The 19,266-nt window shown below is 42.0% G+C and overlaps 1 protein-coding gene across 5 annotated transcripts in view; it reads left to right on the top strand.

The window, feature by feature from the left end:
• ASB11 (ankyrin repeat and SOCS box containing 11) overlaps positions 1 to 19,266 on the top strand; it is a 139,432-nt gene that overhangs the window by 63,007 nt on the left and 57,159 nt on the right. Inside the window, exon 1 of one of the 5 annotated variants that reach the window (XM_007500891.3) lies at positions 13,871 to 14,167. The exons of the other annotated variants lie outside the window; for them this stretch is intronic. Coding sequence (XP_007500953.1) covers positions 14,074 to 14,167 — 94 coding nt within the window. The 5' untranslated portion in view covers positions 13,871 to 14,073. Of the gene's footprint in view, positions 1 to 13,870; positions 14,168 to 19,266 lie in introns of those variants that run through there. 5 annotated transcript variants of the gene reach the window in all.

Genomic DNA, 19,266 nt, shown 5'->3' with positions numbered 1-19,266 from the left:
TATATATATATTAGATACAGTAGGTATTTAACAGATGTTAATTGAGATCTCCATAGAGCTCTATTTCCCTGCCACAGATACCTATTTATAGACCACTGCCATTAACACTGTTAATGTTAAAAAAAAATGTTAAAAAAAAATCATTTTACAATTATCTCATTTTATCCTCACAACAACCCTGGGAAGTAGGTGCTAGTATTCCCATTTAATAGTTCACAACACTAAGGCAGACAGAGTTTAAATGTCTTTCCTAGGATTACGTAGCTAGTGTCTGAAACCAAATTTAATAATAATATTAATAATTGATAGCATTTATGTAATGCTTCCTATGTACCAGGCACTGTGTTAACTACTTTGTGATTATTATCTTATTTGTTCCTCACAACAACCTTGAGAGGGAGATACAAAAAATCTTCATTTTATAGATGTAGAAACTGAGGTAAGCAGAGATGAAATGACTCGTCCAAGAAAGTGTCTGAGTCCAGATTTTAATTCAGGTCCTCCTAACTTCACTCTTCTGTTTATGATATGCACACCCTTATGACTGTCTCATGAAATAATGTTTCTTATTGTATTTGGGTGAATAATAAAATCAACTCTGCCAATCAACGAGTTTTTCTCTTCACTGGGAACCAACTTCCTTTTGTCTCTTGATTACATTTACAGTGACAATGTTGAAATCACTGTGATTCAGTTTCTCTAGTTGACACTGGACTAGGAACCCATTTTTAAAATGTTAAAATCTATAAACCACATCAAAAACATATGGGGCTACTCCCCTTTTATGCCACTCTGCCATGGTCATTGCTTAAGCTGAAGGATCTAACTGTGATCTAAATCCATGCCATATATTGGTTTGTTTTCTGGGTTGCCATTGTCAAAGAAGCACCAAGTGACCAGTTAAGGAGCCTTCTCACCATGAGCAGGGCTGATCCTTGGATACCAGACCTAGTCTATTGCTGAGACTAGACTCAAAGCCCTTTTCAGTGATGTAGAACCTGGCAGAAGTTGTGCTACCCTGGCAGAGCCTTCAAGAGCCCAAGGTCATTTCCATGCCATGATAAGTCATGGAAAAAAGTGCCTAAGAAGTAACAAGGGGAGACAAAGAGCATGAATTATTCAAAACTGAATAATTCTTATATACATTCCTTATATATGTATGACTCTCTGGGCTACCCATGAAGTTCAGGTCTATTAGCTATAATTCCAAGAGACTCATTATAGTCTGGATCTTTCCTAGCGCCCAAAGATATGTGAAGAATTGGTTACACATGCTATCCTCTGGTTAAGAGCTCGAATCACTCTTTGGCCTTGGGTTCACACACTGAAGAGTTACAACCTACATGGGGTGCCGTCTAGTAGAAATCTGATCACATAGATGCTTTAAAATAGGGAGGGATCAGTTTTCTGGGTAAACATGGCGGCAGTCTAGATGCAAGACTCGTCCTCTCCTCAGCACCCACCAATATAGACAACCTCAAAAGGCCAAAAAAAACCCAAATTCATAAGAATGAAGGGATTCTACAGTAGGGCGCAGCATTGAAGGTAGGTGGGATTTGGGCATTTACACACAATAAGGGGGTGAAAAAACTCCCACCAAAACCATGATCTGATCTCCCCTCCCCCACCCCACCTATGGAGCCAGAGTCAGAGCCAGCACATGCCAGAATCAGTGAGCGAAGGGCACCTTTAGAGTGAGTAAGGGGCACCTTTAGGTCCTTGGGAGCCGACTAAGACCACCAAAGACCTACCCCTGAGATCAGCTACACCTGAAACCCCACCAGGTTAAAGAGCGCAGACTGTGGGCGCTCGCAGGAAAAGAGCACAGAGAAGGGCAGCAAACAGCAGAAGCAGTGGAGATTTGAGAGCTTGCCTCAGGCAAAATCCTTGCTCCTTAGTTCCATACACAGAGAGCCTGCCCATCTCACTCAGATTGCTGACTAAAAAGGGAAGGAAAAGAAAAACCTCCACAGCAATGGCAAATTGTGCTCAGGAGCAACAATCTCCCTCCAAGAAAAACAGGAAGAAGGGGAAAACCCTGGAAAATTTTTATGGAGGAAAATCTCAGGCTACAGAAGAAATACAGGAAAAAAATTCAAATAAACCCCAAACCTTCCAAAAGAAATGAAAACTGTCCAGAATCTGTTGAAGAATTTAAATTGGGGCTTATCAAAAAGATGGAAGCCTTCTGGCAAGAAAAGTGGGAAGTAATTCAAAGAGAAAATAACAGTTTAAAAGACAAGAACTCCCGATTGGAGAAACAGCTGGAAGCCACAAAAAGCAGGATAGACCAAACCGAAAAGGAAAAATCAAAAGATTATAGCAGAAAAGCAGTCCTTAAAGACCAGAATTAGGTGACTGGAAGACAATAATCTTGCAAAACAGCAAGAATTAATAAAACAAAGTCAAAAGACTGACAAAATAGAATAAAACAAAATATCTCAATGACAAGATGACAGATCAGGAAAACAGATCATGACGAGACAATTTGAGAATCATTGATCTACCTGAAAACCCAGAAATAAATAGAAATCTTGACATCACATTACAAGAAATCATCCAAGAAAACTTCCCTGATGTTCTTGAACAAGGGGGGAAAATAAACTTTGAAAGAGTGCATAGAACACTCTCTACACTAAATCCTCAAAAGACAACTCCCAGGAATGTAATTGCCAAATTCAAGAGTTTTCAAGCTAAGGAGAAAATTCTACAAGAAGCCAAAAAGAGACAATTCAGATACCAAGGAGCACCAATCAGTATCACACAAGACCTGGCAGCTTCCAAACTAAAGGGTTGCAAGGCTTGGAACATGATATTCAGAAAGGCAAGAGAATTGGGTTTTCAACCAAGCATCACCTAACCATCAAAACTGACTATAGACTTCGAGGGGAAAGTATGGGCATTCAACAAAATATAATATTTCCAAGTATTTGTAAATAGAAGACCAGAACTAAGTGGAAAGTTTGATATCCAAACATAAAGATCAAGAAAAACATGAAAAGGTAAATAAGAAAGAGAGGGAAAAGGGGAAAAACATTTTTTATTCAAACTTCCTTCTTTAAGGGATACAATTAGATCAAATTATATATATATATATATATATATATATATATATATATATATATGGAAAATGTTATTTGTAACTCTCAAAAATTACATTCACTATTATAGTAATTAGAAGTATCATTCACAGGAAGAGATTGGGGTAATAAGTGCTATCAGATGATATACATAAAAAGAAAAAGGGAGGGGGGATTGAAGATGGCACCGAGATACTTGAAGAAATAAAATAAATAGGATAATATTTATCACACAAAGATACTCATGGGAAGGGGAGGGGAATAATACTCTTATAAGAAGGAAAGGAAGAGAGAACTAATAGGTAATACTTAAACCTTACTCTCAGTGAAATCATTTCTGAGAGGGAAGAGCATCTAGGTCCATTGGGGTCTTGAATTCTATCTTATCCTACAGGGAAAGTGAGAAGGGAAAACTAAGGGGGGGTAGGGGGCAGGGAGTACAAAAAGGGAGGGAAAGAGAGGGGGAGGGAACTTAACAGACCCTAAAAAAACAAGAAGGGAACAAAAAGGGAGGGGCCAGAAAGGGAAGCATATCAAGGGAGGGGATTAGGGGGATTGATTAGGAGTAACCACTGGTTTAAAAGGATATAGTAAAAGAAGAAAGGACAGAACTTGGAGAGGATATCAAAATGCTGGGGAATACATAAGTGACAATCATAACTTTGAATGTGAATGGAATGAACTCACCCATAAAATTTTGAAAACAAATAGAAAAGTGGATTAGAATCCAAAATCCTACCATATGTCTACAAGAAACACACCTGAGGTGGGTAGATACTCACAAGGTTAGAATCAAAGGGTGGAGAAAAACCTATTGGGCCTCAACTGTCAGAAAGAACACAGGAGATGCAATCAAAATATCTGACAAAGCCAAAGTAAAAATGGATCTGATTAAAAGGGATAGGGAAGGTAAATACATCCCGATGAAAGGGAGTATAGACAATGAGGAAATATCAGTAATCAACATGTATGCATCAAATGGTATAGCATGCAAATTTCTAAAGGAGAAACTAGTGGAACTGAAGGAGGAAATAGATAGTAAAACTGTACTAGTGGGAGACCTGAACCTACCACTATCAAATTTAGTTAAATAAAAAATAAATAATTAAGAAAGAGGTAAATGATGTAAATGAAATCTTAGAAAAATTAGAGTTAATAGATATATGGAGAAAAATATAAAGGGGCAACAAGGAATATACCTTCTTTTCAGCAGCACATGGTATATTCACAAAGACTGACAAAGTACTAGGTCATTAAAACATGACAAACAAATGCAGAAAAGCAGAAATAATAAATGCAACCCTTTCATATCATAACTCAATAAAAATAATGATCAGTAAGGGTACATGGAGAGACAAATCAAAAATTAATTGGAAATTAAATAATATGATTCTCCAAAATCGGTTAGTTAGAGAACAAATCATAGAAACAATTAATAATTTCATTGAAGGAAATGATTCCATTTTGTCTTTGTTGAATTTGAGATGCCTACAGAACACATACAGAACTGGAACTCAGGAAAGAGACTAGATATGGGTATTATCACAGAAAGCTTAGAATTGAAAGCCTGGAAGTTGATAAGATGAGCAAAATAGAGGGCATGGCAAGCCAAGATAAGGGAGCCCAGTACGGGGCTTAGGAGTAAACTGTATATGGCAGGCAGAACAAGGTACTGATCCACAAGACAAACTCATCCATTAAAAGGAGAATCAGGAGAAAGTAAGACCACCATATGTGAGGAGCAAAGAAGTTAAGGATAAAGAATGAGAAGAGCTCAGTGGATTTGGCATTGGAAAAGTCATTTGTCACTTTGGATAGAGCAGTTTTGTTTGAATAGTGAGATCAGAAGCCAAACTGCAAAGGGTTGACAAATGAGGAAGGCAAAAGTTTGGCTAGGACAAGGAGAAAAAATGTATACACACACAGGCATGTAGAGATGGAACAGTCAAGTGAAGGATTTGTTTTTAAAGGATGGGAAAGGCGTTGGTATGTTTGTAGGAAGTAGGAGAAAAGATGAGAAAAGATTGCAAAATTTAAGAGGGGATGGTTGTGAAGGAGGGAAGCTGCCAGGGATGGAAGGGGATGGGATTGGATGGGATCAAGGGCTAGCCTTGGGAAGGATCATACTCTAGAGAAGAAGAGGAACTAAGACATGATGCAGAAGAGTAAACAAGAAAGAGCTAATGAATGACCCCTCTCTTCTCTGTAATATATAGGCAACCTTCATTGTTGAGAAAGAGGAAAGGGGATGGTATGGGAGGCTTAAGGAGAAATAAGATTTGAAACACCTGGTGTAGGGAGTATAATAATCAATTAGAGAGGAATAAACTGATCACTTTGCTGACTCAATCATTGTATTTCCAATATTTCAAACACCCAGGATTATATCAATGTTGAGTCCTTTCATCAACATTTATCCCAACTTTTCTAGAACTTAGTATATAGTTTCTGAACAGCATCGTTATGTCTTAAAAAATTGTCATTTTACAGTTAACTCAGTTATGAACTTGTATATTTAGCTAGACTAGTCCTAACACAATGTACATGTACACCATCAACAAGCTTGTATTCCTAGTGTTTTCAGATTGGTGGGAGTACTATTAGGAGTTCAAAGGACTCTGGTACAATCTTTGAAAACCCAAGAGATATTTACATACTACCTATGCATGCATGAGTGTATTGATAAATGTTTAACCCTTGGCTCTGGGAGGTGGGGTGGGACTTGCACTCCCAACATCCTTTAAATGCTTTAAAGTGAAATTTGCATTATTGATGTTTTCTCCAACACTTTCTTAAGCTTAGACAATCAACAACCAACCAACCTTTTTGTTTACTGATTTCTAAAGTAAAACTACAATGAAAATTTAACGATTGGCTCTCTAGATCCAGTTTGTCCTGGCTCCAACACACTATTTTATGTATGTTATCTTTTTGTCCTTCTCTTCCTTCTAACTTCCATCAAGAGTAACATAAGGATAGGCCTTAAAAACAGAATTTCTACTTATTTGGACTTGAAGTACAGTCCTACCTGGTCATTGAGAATGCTCTAGACTGAGGCTTTGTCATCTTATTTTTCTGTCAAAGATCCCATTGGAACTTTTCTGAAACTAATGGATCCTTCCTTGGAATAATGTTTTAGATGCATAACATAAAATATGTAGGATTACAAATGAAATCAATCATATGAAATATAGCTATCAAACATTTAAAACATGCATACACCCACACAATTCACAGAACCCAGGCAAAGTACACTTTAATTAGATGAATTCTCATAGCTTCTTCTAGTCTTGTTTCTTTTAGAATTCAGTAAAAAAGAAAATCCTGTCTTGTTGAAGACCTTGACCTAACAAACTCCTAAACTTTCTCCTGCTATTCACTCTGCCTTTCAATAGTTTCTATAAATATATACAAATAGATTTAGGTCTCTCATGTCCTAAAAAATTAACCTTTTTCACCTTGTATGACCTTTCATCTGTCATCTCATCTCTCTCCTCTTTCACCCCCATTCTTATTGAACCTGTAAAAAGACCACTGAGTTTGGAATTATTAGACCTTATTTTGAATCCTGAAAATTATTTATTCATTGTCTGACCTTGGATAAACCACTTAACTTTGGGTCTTTGTTTCCTAATCTGTAAAATAAAATGATGATGATGATGATGGTGATGGTGATAATGTGATAATGACAATGATGATAGCTAGGTGGTACAGTGAAACACTGGACCTGAGTCGGGAAGACCTGAATCCAAATCTTGCCAAATCTTGACATCCTCCAAGCTGTGTGACCCTGGGAAGTCTCTTCATCTCGACCTCAGTTGTGAGGATCAAATGAAATAATATTTGTAAAGTGTTTTGTAACCCTTAAATTATTTTATATAATTTACACAAATTATATACTATAGATTTAACATATAGTTATATATAATTTGTATAAATTATATGTATAATTAATTACATATATAAATTAATTACAAATTATAAAGCTATGTAACATAATTGCTATTAATCTTTAAAACGAGGTGACTAAAGCCTGAAAATCTCCAAGATATCCTTTAAGGATAACCAGCATTCACTGCCTCTATTTCTGTTATGCCTCCCTCATCTCTGTCCCTGTCCCCCCAGATTTCTTAGATAGAAATATTTGTCAGGCATTGGGATCCTCCAGAATGGGGCTCTAGCTGCTTGGGGACACATGCGACTACCAGTTGATGTGGCACCTCCTGGGAGAGGGAGAGAGACTGGCAGATGCTGCTGTAGGGTGTGAGCAGCAGGGGAAGAGCTACTAGAGCCCAAGCTCTACATTCTAGGGAAGTCTATTGTTGGGGGGAGGGGCTTGGAATGAAACTGTTGGAACAGGGAAACGGCTCTCAGTCGGTGGGGCAGAGAGCCGGGAGTCAGACTGGAGAGAGGTCTGGAGAAGCAAGACTGGAGTAAAGGATGGGGGTCGGACAAGGTGGGTCTAGAGGAAGGGTAAGGGGGTCAGTCGAGCCTCACCACTCTTTGGTGTTGACACAGCCTATCTCAGGGGTTCACTGAGTTTCATTTTCTACCTTTCTATCTCCAGGGCCTAGGAAGGAGCTTGGCACTGAGCAAGGGATGAATAAAGACTTGTGGATTCATTGATAAAGAGCCAGAGGTCCTGGGTTCAAATCCCAGCTCTGCTTATTTATAGACAGTGTGACATTAAGCCAAATCACATCCACTCCAGGTTCCCTTGTCTATAAAATGAAGGGGTTGGACTCGATGGCCCTGAAGGTCCCCATTAGCTCTAAAATTGTCTCTTGGTCCTCAGGGTCCTTCCTCTATTTCTCCCCCTTTAGAAGGGACTGGTGGAGACCCCTCTTACCTGGCCATTCCTTGGCCCCTTTTCAGTAGCCAACATCTCTAACTTCTGGATGCTCTGTCTTCACTTGGCCATGGAAGCCACTGTACTTTCCTGGTTCTCCTCCTACCTCTAGGACCAGTTGTCTTCCTCTTTTTATTGCACCTTTGTCTATGACTTAAATATCAGTATCCTCCAAAGCTTTGTCCTTAGCCCTTTTTTTCACTCTGGACTTACCTTGGTTTCAAATATCATCTCTATGAGGATAATGCCCCCATATGCCAAGAATATGGATCCTTAAGTCTTTTCTTGGTCTATATGTCCAACTGCCTATTCAATGTGGGTACTTGGATATCTTATCAGCATCTGGAATATAGACTTTGTCTTATCCCTGGACTTTGATGAAGTGAGAGTGAGGCTGACAACTTTGTGCCATTCTGTCTCATTCAATTTATGTACTAGTCAAGAACATCATCCACTTTGGGGCAGCTGGGTTGTTCAGTGGATTGAGAGTCAGAGAGTCAGGGCTAGAGATGGGAAGGCCTCCATTCAAATCTAGCCTCAGATATTTCCTAGCCCTCACTGTTCTTCTGCCTTGGAACCAATGTACAGTATTGATTCTAATATAAAAGGTAAGGGCTTAAAATAAAATATATCACCCTGTTATTGAACAAAACATGCCCCAATCTGACCTAATCATCTTATTCCAAAATTCAGTCTCTTCTTTCTGACTTTCTTTTTCCTTGGTGATAAAAAGGAAAGCAACCTGATCATTGAAGAGGCTTCATGCTGTCATTGTTTTATAATTGCTTGTAGATGGGGCATGACTTTTTTTTTTAATTTGGAAAATTTTATTTATTTAATTCAAAATATTTTCCCATGGGTTACGATTCATGTTCTTTCCCTCCTCTCCTCCTCCCCCCCTCCCATAGCTGATGCGCAATTCCGCTGGGTATTACATGTGTCCTTGATCAGAACCTATTTCCATGTTGTTGGTGTTTGCACTAGGATGTTCATTTAGAGTCTATATCCCCAATCATGTCCCCATTGACCCATGTGATCAAGCAGTTGTTTTTCTTCTGTGTTTCTATTCCCACAGTTCTTCCTCTGAATGTGTATAGTGTTCTTTCTCATAAGTCCTTCAGAATTGGGGGACATGACTTTAAAGGGAACTTAAAGTCATTTTAAAGGTTCTTTTTATCTATTCCTGATATATTTATATATATATATATATATATTTTGGGGGTTATAATTGCATTTAATATCATTATTAAATATTTTGTGATTTTTATTCATTCTTTAATATAACATTCTTAAGTCTCCATTTAAATCTGTGCCTTTTGCTCATATTTCCCTTATTGATTATATTTCTGTTGCACGATGCAAATGTTAAGTATTTCTATCTTTTTGCATTCTGATTAATTCTTTTTTCATTGAATTTTATTTTTCTTCAGTTACATGTAGGAACAATTTTTGACAACTGTTTTCTGACATTTTGTGATTCCTATTGTCTCCTTCTTTCTCTCTTTCTCTCTCTCTCATCTTTCCCCAAGGCAGTCAGTAGTGGTCAGTGCTATCATGAAATACATGCTTCCATATACCCCATGTCATGACTGAAGATGTATATCTCATATTCTGGTCTTAGGTCCTTAAAAATGAACACATCACTGTGTAATTTGGACCTTAAAGGGAGAATTGTGCACCACATTAGACAATGTTCACTTTCGAGGCAGAGTTTATATTTTTCATCTTTATGACCCTGGACAAGTCCTTTGATTTCTATGTCCTTCAGACTATTCCTTTTGGGGGCCAACTAAGGGATTCGTTGGTTTGAAAGCCAGGCACAGAGAGGGGAGGTTCTGGGTTCAAATTTGACCTCTGACACTTCCTAGCTGTGTGACCCTGGACAAATTACTTAATCCCCCTCCCCATTGCCTATCCCTTATTGCTTTTATGTCTTGGGACCAGTATATATATTCTATATTGTATGTGGTATTATATATGTATCATATATTGTGTGTATATACATATAGCATATATGCATATATGTGTGTATGCATGTATATCTAATATGATATGGTATTGATTCTAAGACTGAAGGTAAGATTTTTAAAAAATACTTACCTATTAAGACTCAGCAGGATGTGATCCATTGGTGAAAGGACTTCCCACACTAAGAGTTCCTTTGCTGATGAACTCACAGATCCTCCATTTATGTAAATTGAACCTAATTGCATCGCCAAACAATGTTTGCATAATAATAATGCTACATTTGCAAATTGCTTTTCTCCTAAGAATCTGGGAGAGAAGTGACACAAATATTGGCCCCATTTTACAGATGAGAAAACAATGACTTGTCCATCATCAAAAGCATTAAGCAGCTCAGTTTTTGAATAACAGCTCAAAAGTGTTAAAGTCTAAAATTGGGGCTGTGTCCAAATCTAGTGTTTTTACTACTATACCTTGTTGAAGAATAGTTCTCCTTTCCTTAAAGGAGTTCACAGAATGGAGCCCTCATTGAAAGGCGATAATATCTATAAATTATACCAGTATTAAAAGTTTATTAAATACCTCTCAGGTGTGGTAGGGACCATTGCAAATATTGCCTATGTGTGTCATAGATTTAGAACTGAAGGGACTTATAGAGGCCATCTAGCCAAGTCTGCCCATTTTACAGAGGAGAAAACTGAGGGGAAAGGATTTGTCTAAAGTCACACAGAATGGAGAGCTATGATTCAAATAGTTGTTTTGACTACAAATACAGTGCTGTACCACTGTTTCCCATTTGGAATGTGCCTCCCATTAGAGCTTCAATATGAACATGGGGATTTCTGATGTTTGAGGGATTTCAATCATCTTTTTTAAAAAAACCCTTACCTCCTGCGTTAGAATCAACACTAATGTATTGGTTCCAAAGTAGAAGAGTGGTAAGGGCTAGGCAATGGGGATTAAGTGACTTGTCCAGGGCCACATAGCCAAGAAGTATCTGAGGTTACATTTGAACCCAGGACCACCCATTTCTAGGCTGGACTCTCAATCCCCTGAGCCACCCAGCTGCCCCCTGATTTCAATCATCTTAAGAGGATTCCCTGAGAGGTTTCAGCTTTCCCCACTACTAAGCTGCCATATTGGCTCTGCCCACCCCTCAATCATCTTAAAATAAAGAAATCACATGATAATGTAGTCTTTGCCTACAAAATGCAATAAAGACCCGAATAGGAAGAGAGCTGGCTTAGAATACTGGATTTGACAACTATTAGCCATATTACTCTGAGCCAATCATGTAACATTCCTTAGTTTCTTCATTTGTAAAATGATAACCAATAATGATTTAGAGAGTTTAAAAATATGACTTTGATTTCTTCATCCAGAAACTACCTGTTTGCATCCTTTGACTAGAAATACTTTTGATATATATATAATATATACCTTTGATATATATATAATATAAATTTGTCAAAATTCTCTATTTGAACTAAGAGACCTTTCTCCAAGAAACTCTACATTTCCCCCCAATTTTCTGCTTTCCTTCTAATCTTGGTTGTATTGGTTTTATTTGTATAAAAACTTTTAAATTGGACATAATCAAAATTATTCATTCGATAGCTTGCAATGCTATGTCTTGTTTATTCATAAATTCTTCTCCTATCCCGACATTGGATAGGTAATCAATTCCATGTTCTTCCAATTTGCTTATACTAGCTAGCTCCCTTTATGCCTAGGTCATGTATCCATTTGACTTATTTCAGTAAATGGTGAAAGAGAGTGGTCTTAAAGCACTGGAGATCATTAGTATGCAGGAGCTGGGAAAGTTGTGCAGTCGCCTCAGCCAGGCAGGGATCACACTCTGGTGAATTTCACTTCTCGCTCCCTCTGGTGAATTTCACTTCTCGCTCCCGCTCCCGCTCCCGCTCCCGCTCTCGCTCTCGCAGTGGGTTTGAATTTCTACATCTCTGTATACGAAGCAAAGAGGAGGGAGTTGAGATGCCCACAGCGTTATCATTGAGTAGGTGAGTTTGCTGAACGTCAGAATGAATATTTAAGAAGAGTTCAATGCCGGCAATGTATTTGAAAACTAGATAGCTTTACTGTGATTTTGTTGACTTAGAGAAGGATTTATTAATAGCCTACTGTGTGCTGAGGGCTTTACCAAAATCTCATTTGAGCCTCGCCTCACAATAACCCCGAGAGATTAGTCTAATTATCCCCATTTTAATAATAATGATGATGATAATGATGATGATGATGATACCCGTCACGTATATATAATGCTCAGTGTATCGGGTACTGTGTACTGTAGCGCCACCTAGCAGCCTCTCTGAGGAACTACTGGCTGAGGAAACTCCCAGTGTCGTTGGGCACCTCTTTGCCATTTGTAGGCTTCGCTGCCTAGGGCACGGAGAGTTTAAGGGAAGTGTCCAGGGGCACGAAGGGAACACAAGTTTCCCCAGATCTGAGGCCAGGCCTTAGCTACATGGCACTTTGTGAGTAAAGCCAAAAGCAGATTAATTTATGTTGATAGGATAACTTTAAAAAGAATTTTTTTTTTTGCATTCGACTCTAACTTAAATCCCTCTTTTAGCCTTATTTATGTCCCCATTCTTCATGGATGAAGGCCTCATTTTATATGTAATAAATATATATATACATATAACTTATACATAATATACACATATATAATAAATATAAAAACAAATAAGAATATAATAATAAAAAATAAGTATTAAGTAATACATAAATAAGAAACTAATGCAAGTCAATTTGAAAACTTCCCCCAGGGACGATGCTAGTAAAGATGGAAATATTCATTAATGGAAGGCGAAGTGTTTAGGGATCATTTCCTAAGGGCTTATTAACACAAAATTAAAGAATGTTAGAGGCAGGAGGCCTTGGAATGCAGCCCCCTGATTTTATAGATGAGGAAAAAACAGCTAATTAATGGCAGAAGACTAAGGCTGGCACCCCTAATTCGCAATGGAGGTGCTTCACATGATTTGTTTTATTAGATATCAGTATGGTAATCCATGACTGCACCACAGACATAATGCCACAGGGCCAAAACAGGAAGATGATAGATGGGAAAACCCATGACAAGCAATCCCATTTAAGTATTTTTTTTTTAAAGGAGTATGGAAGAGCAACTAGGTGGCTCAGTGGATTGAGAGCCAGGCCTATAGGCCAGTGGTCTTGGGTTCACATTTGACCTCAGACACTTCTTCCCAGCTGGGTGACCCTGGACAAGTCACTTAACCCCCATTGCCCAGTCCTTCCCACTCTTCAGCCCTAGATCCAATACACAAGGTAAGGGTTTAAAACAAACCAGCCCTGGAGAAACCTTTGACGTGCACTGAAAAATGAACAACAATCTAGGAAGGATAATAAGCCCTCACAGCCCTCTGAACTGTTTGTTCTTAAACAGAAGCCACTAGTAGAGGCAGGAGCCCCGAGCTCTGAGCCATTAGGATGCCTTCGGGCTTTGGGGGAGCCTCTTCCTCACTGACACGCCTGCCACCCGTTTACATGTGCTTGAAGGCTGAAGCTCGCAGCCAGGAGATGGGGCTGTGCCTACGCCTCTGAGGGACGGCAGGCACAGAGAGCCACGCTCCCTAGGTCCCTGGTGGGGGGGTGCCAGGGGGAGCGTCCAGGGGGCACCGGGGTGGTTTGTGGCAAGGAGCGACTCCGGAGATAGGATGCACCTGGCAGCAGCTGCCGCCCGGCCCCGGGACCCCTCCGGCCCCAGTCCCTGAGCTGTTTGTTTTTTCCCCATTCACATCCCCCCACCCCCACTCCCACCCCCCTCACTCTCCAAAGTTACAAACTGTGAGTTTCCTTCCTGATAAACCTCCAAGGCCCTCTCCCTGATTGGTCTCAGTTTGGGGAAAGGACGTGACATCAGCGGCTCCGCTCCCCTGGTGTCCGAGGGCTCTCTGGGCCGGCCGGGGGCGGTGGGTGGGTGGGTGGGTGTTTGTGCAGGGGAGGGGGGAGCCCAGGTGCTCAGGTGCTCAGCGCCGAGGTCCAGACTGCTGCAGAGCCGCTCTGCCCCAGAGCGCCGTGTGCCGGACGGATGAGTCACACGCTGGGGCTCTCCTTGGCGGGCACCATGCAGTTTGAACTCTCCTGAGCCACGGGAGCGGAACCCTGCCCTGCTCTTGGGCCCAGCGGAGCCCCATGGCTGGCCGAGGAGGCCGCGGGAGCACCGGCAAGCCCCAGGGCCTGGCAGCCCGGCCCCGTCTCTGGGCCTTTGCAAACCCGCTGATGAGTGGTAAGTAACCTGTGCCCATAGCCCGGGGCTGGGAGGACTAATGGACTGACCCCCGGGCCTGGGCAGCGCTCCCGGGCTCAGAGCTCCCCAAGCAGGGTGCCAGGCTGACCCAGGGGCTTCTCCTCCTGTCGGGCTAAACTGCCATCGGTGACAGTGCCAAGCCAGGACCCACGTGTGAGTGCGGACCAGCAGGTGCCCAGGTGTGCACACACTCACGCGTGTGACAGGGCTCGGGCACACATGCCCATTTGTGTGGTGATAGAGCACTTCAGGAAGACTCCTCTTCCCAGTTTTAACTCTGGCCCCAGACACTCACTGGCCAGGGGGCCGGGGCTACTCCCTACTGCCTCAGTTTCCTCCCCTGTAAAATGAACCAGAAAGGGAAAATTGGCATCTCTGCCAAGAAAAGCTCATGTCTGACATCCAAAATACATTCTGGCACACCTCCATGCATGTGGCATCACGGGAAGTGTGGTCTTTGTCAGATGGGAAGCTAGATGCAGAGATGCCCCATCTGTGGAGTGTGCCCCGTGCACTGGGGGGAGGGGAGGCAAGTGGCTGAGTGAGAATGGACAACCAGGAGCCCAGGGGCCAGCAAGGAGAGAGATGGAGGGGGCACAGCTGTGTGTGGCACTCACCAGATGCCTAGCCGGCTTCCAAGAAACAGTTTTTGTTGTCTGGTCACATCCAACCCTTTGTGACCCCATTTGGGGTTTTCTTTTTTAAAAATTAATTAATTAAATTTAGAATACTTTTCCATGGTTCCATGATTCATGTTTTTTACATCCCCTCCTCCCTCCCCCTTTCCAGAGCCAATGAGCAATTCAACTGGGTTTTAGGTATATCATTGATTGAGACCTATTTCCATATTATTAATATTTGCAATAGAGTGATCATTTAGAGTCTACACTCCTCATTTGGGTTCTTCTTGGCAAAGAGTGGTTTGCCAGCCTTCTTCTCCAGCTCATTTGACAGAAGAGGAAACTGAGGCAAACAGGGCCAAGTGGCTTGTCCAGGGTCACACAGCTAGTAAGGGTCTGAGGCTAGTTTTGAACTTAGGTTTTTCTGACTCTAAGCCTGGTGCTCTTTAGACACATGCATACATACCTACATATGCACACATATGTGTGCACAGGCATGGATGCAAAACCTGAGCTTGAATTTTCAGATTGATTACATAAGAGACAGTCTTCAAAGAAGTCTCTAGTTTTGGTGGGAAAAGTGCACAATCTTCCAAATCCATAAGACATTGAGCAACTGGCTGGGAATTGGAGAACATTTTCATTCCAAACCATTTCCTCCAACAAAAGTCTTAAGCCCTTACTGAAAGGCCCTGTTCACAGCAGGCTCTCAATAAATATCTTTTGCTCAAGAAAAGAAAAAGGTAAAATAAACGGATCTTCCAACAAAAACTTACTGTCCAAATTAGTGACGTTTGTTTTTGAACTATGTATATTTATAGCTGACCTGCCTTGATAAGGGGGACTTTTCTCATCTGGGAATTACTTTTACATCCAGGCTTCCTTCCCCCATTCCATCTCTCTCTCCTTTCTTACGTTTTCTCTCTTCTGCCTGTCTGTCTTTCTCCCTCTCTGTCTCTGACTCTGTCTCTCTCTGTCTCTCTCTGTCTCTGACTCTGTCTCTCTCTGTCTCTGTCTCTCTCTCCCTCTCTCTCTCCATCTCTGTCTCTGTCTCTGTCTGTCTTTCTCCCTCTCTGTCTCTGACTCTGTCTCTCTCTGTCTCTGTCTCTCTCTCCCTCTCTCTCTCCATCTCTCTCTCTGTCTCTGTCTTTCTCCCTCTCTGTCTCTGACTCTGTCTCTCTCTGTCTCTCTCTCCCTCCCTCTCTCTCTATGTCTCTCTCTCTCCCCCTCTCCCTCCCTCTCTGTCTCTGTCTCTCTCCCCCTGTCTCTGTCTCTCCATCCCTCTGTCTCTCTGTCAGTCTTTCTCCATCTGTCTCTCTCTCTTCCTCCCACCTCTCTCTATCTGTCCCTTTCTCCCCCTCTGCCTTCTTTCTCTGTCTCTCCCATGTATGTATGATTATAGATCTTCCTTTCTAGAGACACATATATAAATATTTAAACACATTTATATGTACACGTCTCTATAGATATACCCACAATGCATGTGTAGGTGTATAGGCACATCTCTAAAGAGAACTTCAACATACATGTGTCTATGCATATGTGTTTTAATAGAGGGACACATCTAGCCACACCATGAGCACATTCATGTATGAGTATGTATCTCCAAAAGGACACACATTTACTCATATCCATGTGTGTCTCTAGAGACACGTGCATTGACACAATAAACCACACATAGCATACGTGTGTCTGTGGAGAGACAGACACAAACATAAGCACACAGAGGTGCCTGGTCTCTGTAGAGATGCGTATATATATATATATATATATATACACACAGGCACGTGTGTATGTGTAAAGCCGCATGTGCACATGCAGGCGTGTGTGTGTGTGTGTGTGTGTGTGTGTGTGTGTGTGTGTGTGTGTGGTGGGGCTGGGGGGTGGCCAGAGGCAGGGTCGTCCTGTCCCAGGACAGCATCGCGGGGCTGTGCTGTGTGGGTGGGCCTCACACCCAGGGCTCTCAGGGCCACAGGGCTCGGGCCAGGCAGGCAGGCTGGCAGAGACTGATGACTATGACAATGGAGCCTCCCATCAGAGAGATCATCTCCCGGCTCAGTGCCTTTGACTTGGGCCAGCTCACCAAAGAGAGAAGGTAGGGCTGTGAATCCCTGCTGGGGAGACGGGGCCGAGAGAGGTGGGCCCAGCCCCCAAGAGGGGGAGCCCTCCAGCCGTCCCTGGGCAGGGTGCAGGGGGGCTGTCTGTCCTCGAGGACAGGACGGGGTGCAGGGGGAGGACCTGTGCAAAAAATGGTTCAAGGCCGCCTTAAAAAGTTCCACACTGTGTGATAGCATCGGGGCTGTTCAGAGGAGACTGTGAAGGGCTGCAGGAGCAGGCGGGGAGGGATTCACCCAGGCAGTTGTGTCCTGAGGGACTGGCAGGAATGGGCGAAGGTAAAAGAAACGAGGCTTTCTAGGCATGACTGATGGAATGGAAACAGGAATGATCCCTGAATGTCACCAGGATATGTAGGAAACCCTCCTGGCTGCAATGGAGGACATTTATGAGGGGTGGGGAAATGTGAAGGGTTGGGGACCAGACCTGATGAGGTGGGAAGGAAGTAGGGGGCATTTTGTGCTCTCTCTCTCCTTCCCCCCTCCTTCCCTCTTTCCCTTCTCCCCCCTCTCTGTCTCTCTGTCTCTGTCACCTCCTCTGTCTGTCTCCCCCTTTCTTTGTCTGTCTCCGTCTGTCTGTCTCTCCCTTTCTCTCTCCCCCAGTCTCTCCCCTCTTTCTTTCTCTCCCCCCTCACTCTCCTCTGTCTGTCTGTCTCCCCCTTTCTTTGTCTGTCTCCGTCTGTCTGTCTCTCCCTTTCTCTCTCCCCCAGTCTCTTCCCTCTTTCTTTCTCTCGCCCCCTCACTCTCCTCTGTCTGTCTGTCTCCCCCTTTCTTTGTCTGTCTCCGTCTGTCTGTCTCTCCCTTTCTCTCTCCCCCAGTCTCTTCCCTCTTTCTTTCTCTCGCCCCCTCACTCTCCTCTGTCTGTCTGTCTCCCCCTTTCTTTGTCTGTCTCCATCTGTCTGTCTCTCCCTTTCTCTCTCCCCAGTCTCTCCCCTCTTTCTTTCTCTCCCCCCCCACTCTCCTCTGTCTGTCTCCCCCTTTCTTTGTCTGTCTCCATCTGTCTGTCTCTCCCTTTCTCTCTCCCCACTGTCTCTCCCCTCCTTCTCTGTCTCTCTCTTATACATGGTTATATATATGTACTCATGTGTATCTATGTATCAACACATATGATTGTATGGGTATGTATCTGCATGTGCACATAGAAACAGAATCACAATGTATCTATACACTTGCAGGTCTATACACATAGACACACATAATCACTCACAAGGAGATACACACAAACATATAGGCACACATAGAGACATACATATAATCACATATAAGTATATAGACAGATATAATGTCTCTATATAGACATCATCACACATCAGTCTGTATAGACAGACACACACACACACATAGCCATGCATCCACAATCATATATTAGTATAAAGACAGACTGAGATACATGTAGAATATATGTTTGTATAGAAATAATCATATAGATTTATATTAACATCCACAGACACACATAGGATCTTACATAAGTATATAAAACACATAAATCTATATAGACACATGTAGGTATATAGACACACACATAGAGATACATATCATATATGTATGTCTACATATAGACACATATTTAAATAAAATCCCATACGAGACACTTAAATCATGACATTGGAAGAAAATCAGACCAGAGGAAACCTGAAGAATGAACTGAGTGGTGCAAGCCAGGAATCCTGGAAGCCATTAGAAGGCTGTCCATTTCATCAGTTATTTAGTTATTTAGCACCTACTACATCCAAGGTGAAAAGAAATATGGTGTTGTAGACAAGAACTAGGTCTTGGAGCCAAGAAAATCTGGGTTCAAATTCTGCCTCTGAAACAGAGAAACTCTGATCCTCATCAGACCAGTTAATCTCTTCCTGGTCCTACAGGCTACTCCCTCAGGCTGTACATTTCAGATAAGGTGCTGACCTGTCCTGGCAAAGGAAGCATCTCCTTCCGGCTCCCAAATCCCAGGTTTGGCCAGAAATGAAAGCAAGCAAACAAAAATGTTCATAGATCATGGACAAAGTTGGAAGGGCTTCCAGGGGAAGTGGAGTCCCAGGAGGTTATTTATGACTTAGTCTTAGTTCTTTCATTGGTATAGAATGTCAAAGTGGGGATTTGAACCCAGGTTTTCTGGCTCAAGTTAGGACTGTTCTGCCTCTCTCAGTATACTCCACTAGGAACAGGGGATACAAGGATGAGAAACTACACAATCGGGGGCAGGTAGAGTGGTCTGAGGTAGTCAAAGGCCCTTCTAAGCAGCCAAGCATAAAGCAGTGGATGGTGACAGTGGGACTAGAGAGAATCAGGGACAAGAAACATTTCTAAGATGTGGGGATTTGATGTGGGGGGCTTGAGGTGAACC

The sequence above is a fragment of the Monodelphis domestica genome, chromosome 8, assembly GCF_027887165.1.
Source record: "Monodelphis domestica isolate mMonDom1 chromosome 8, mMonDom1.pri, whole genome shotgun sequence".
In the NCBI taxonomy this organism is placed as follows: Eukaryota; Metazoa; Chordata; class Mammalia; order Didelphimorphia; family Didelphidae; genus Monodelphis; species Monodelphis domestica.
This window is presented reverse-complemented; position numbering and strand designations above follow the sequence as displayed.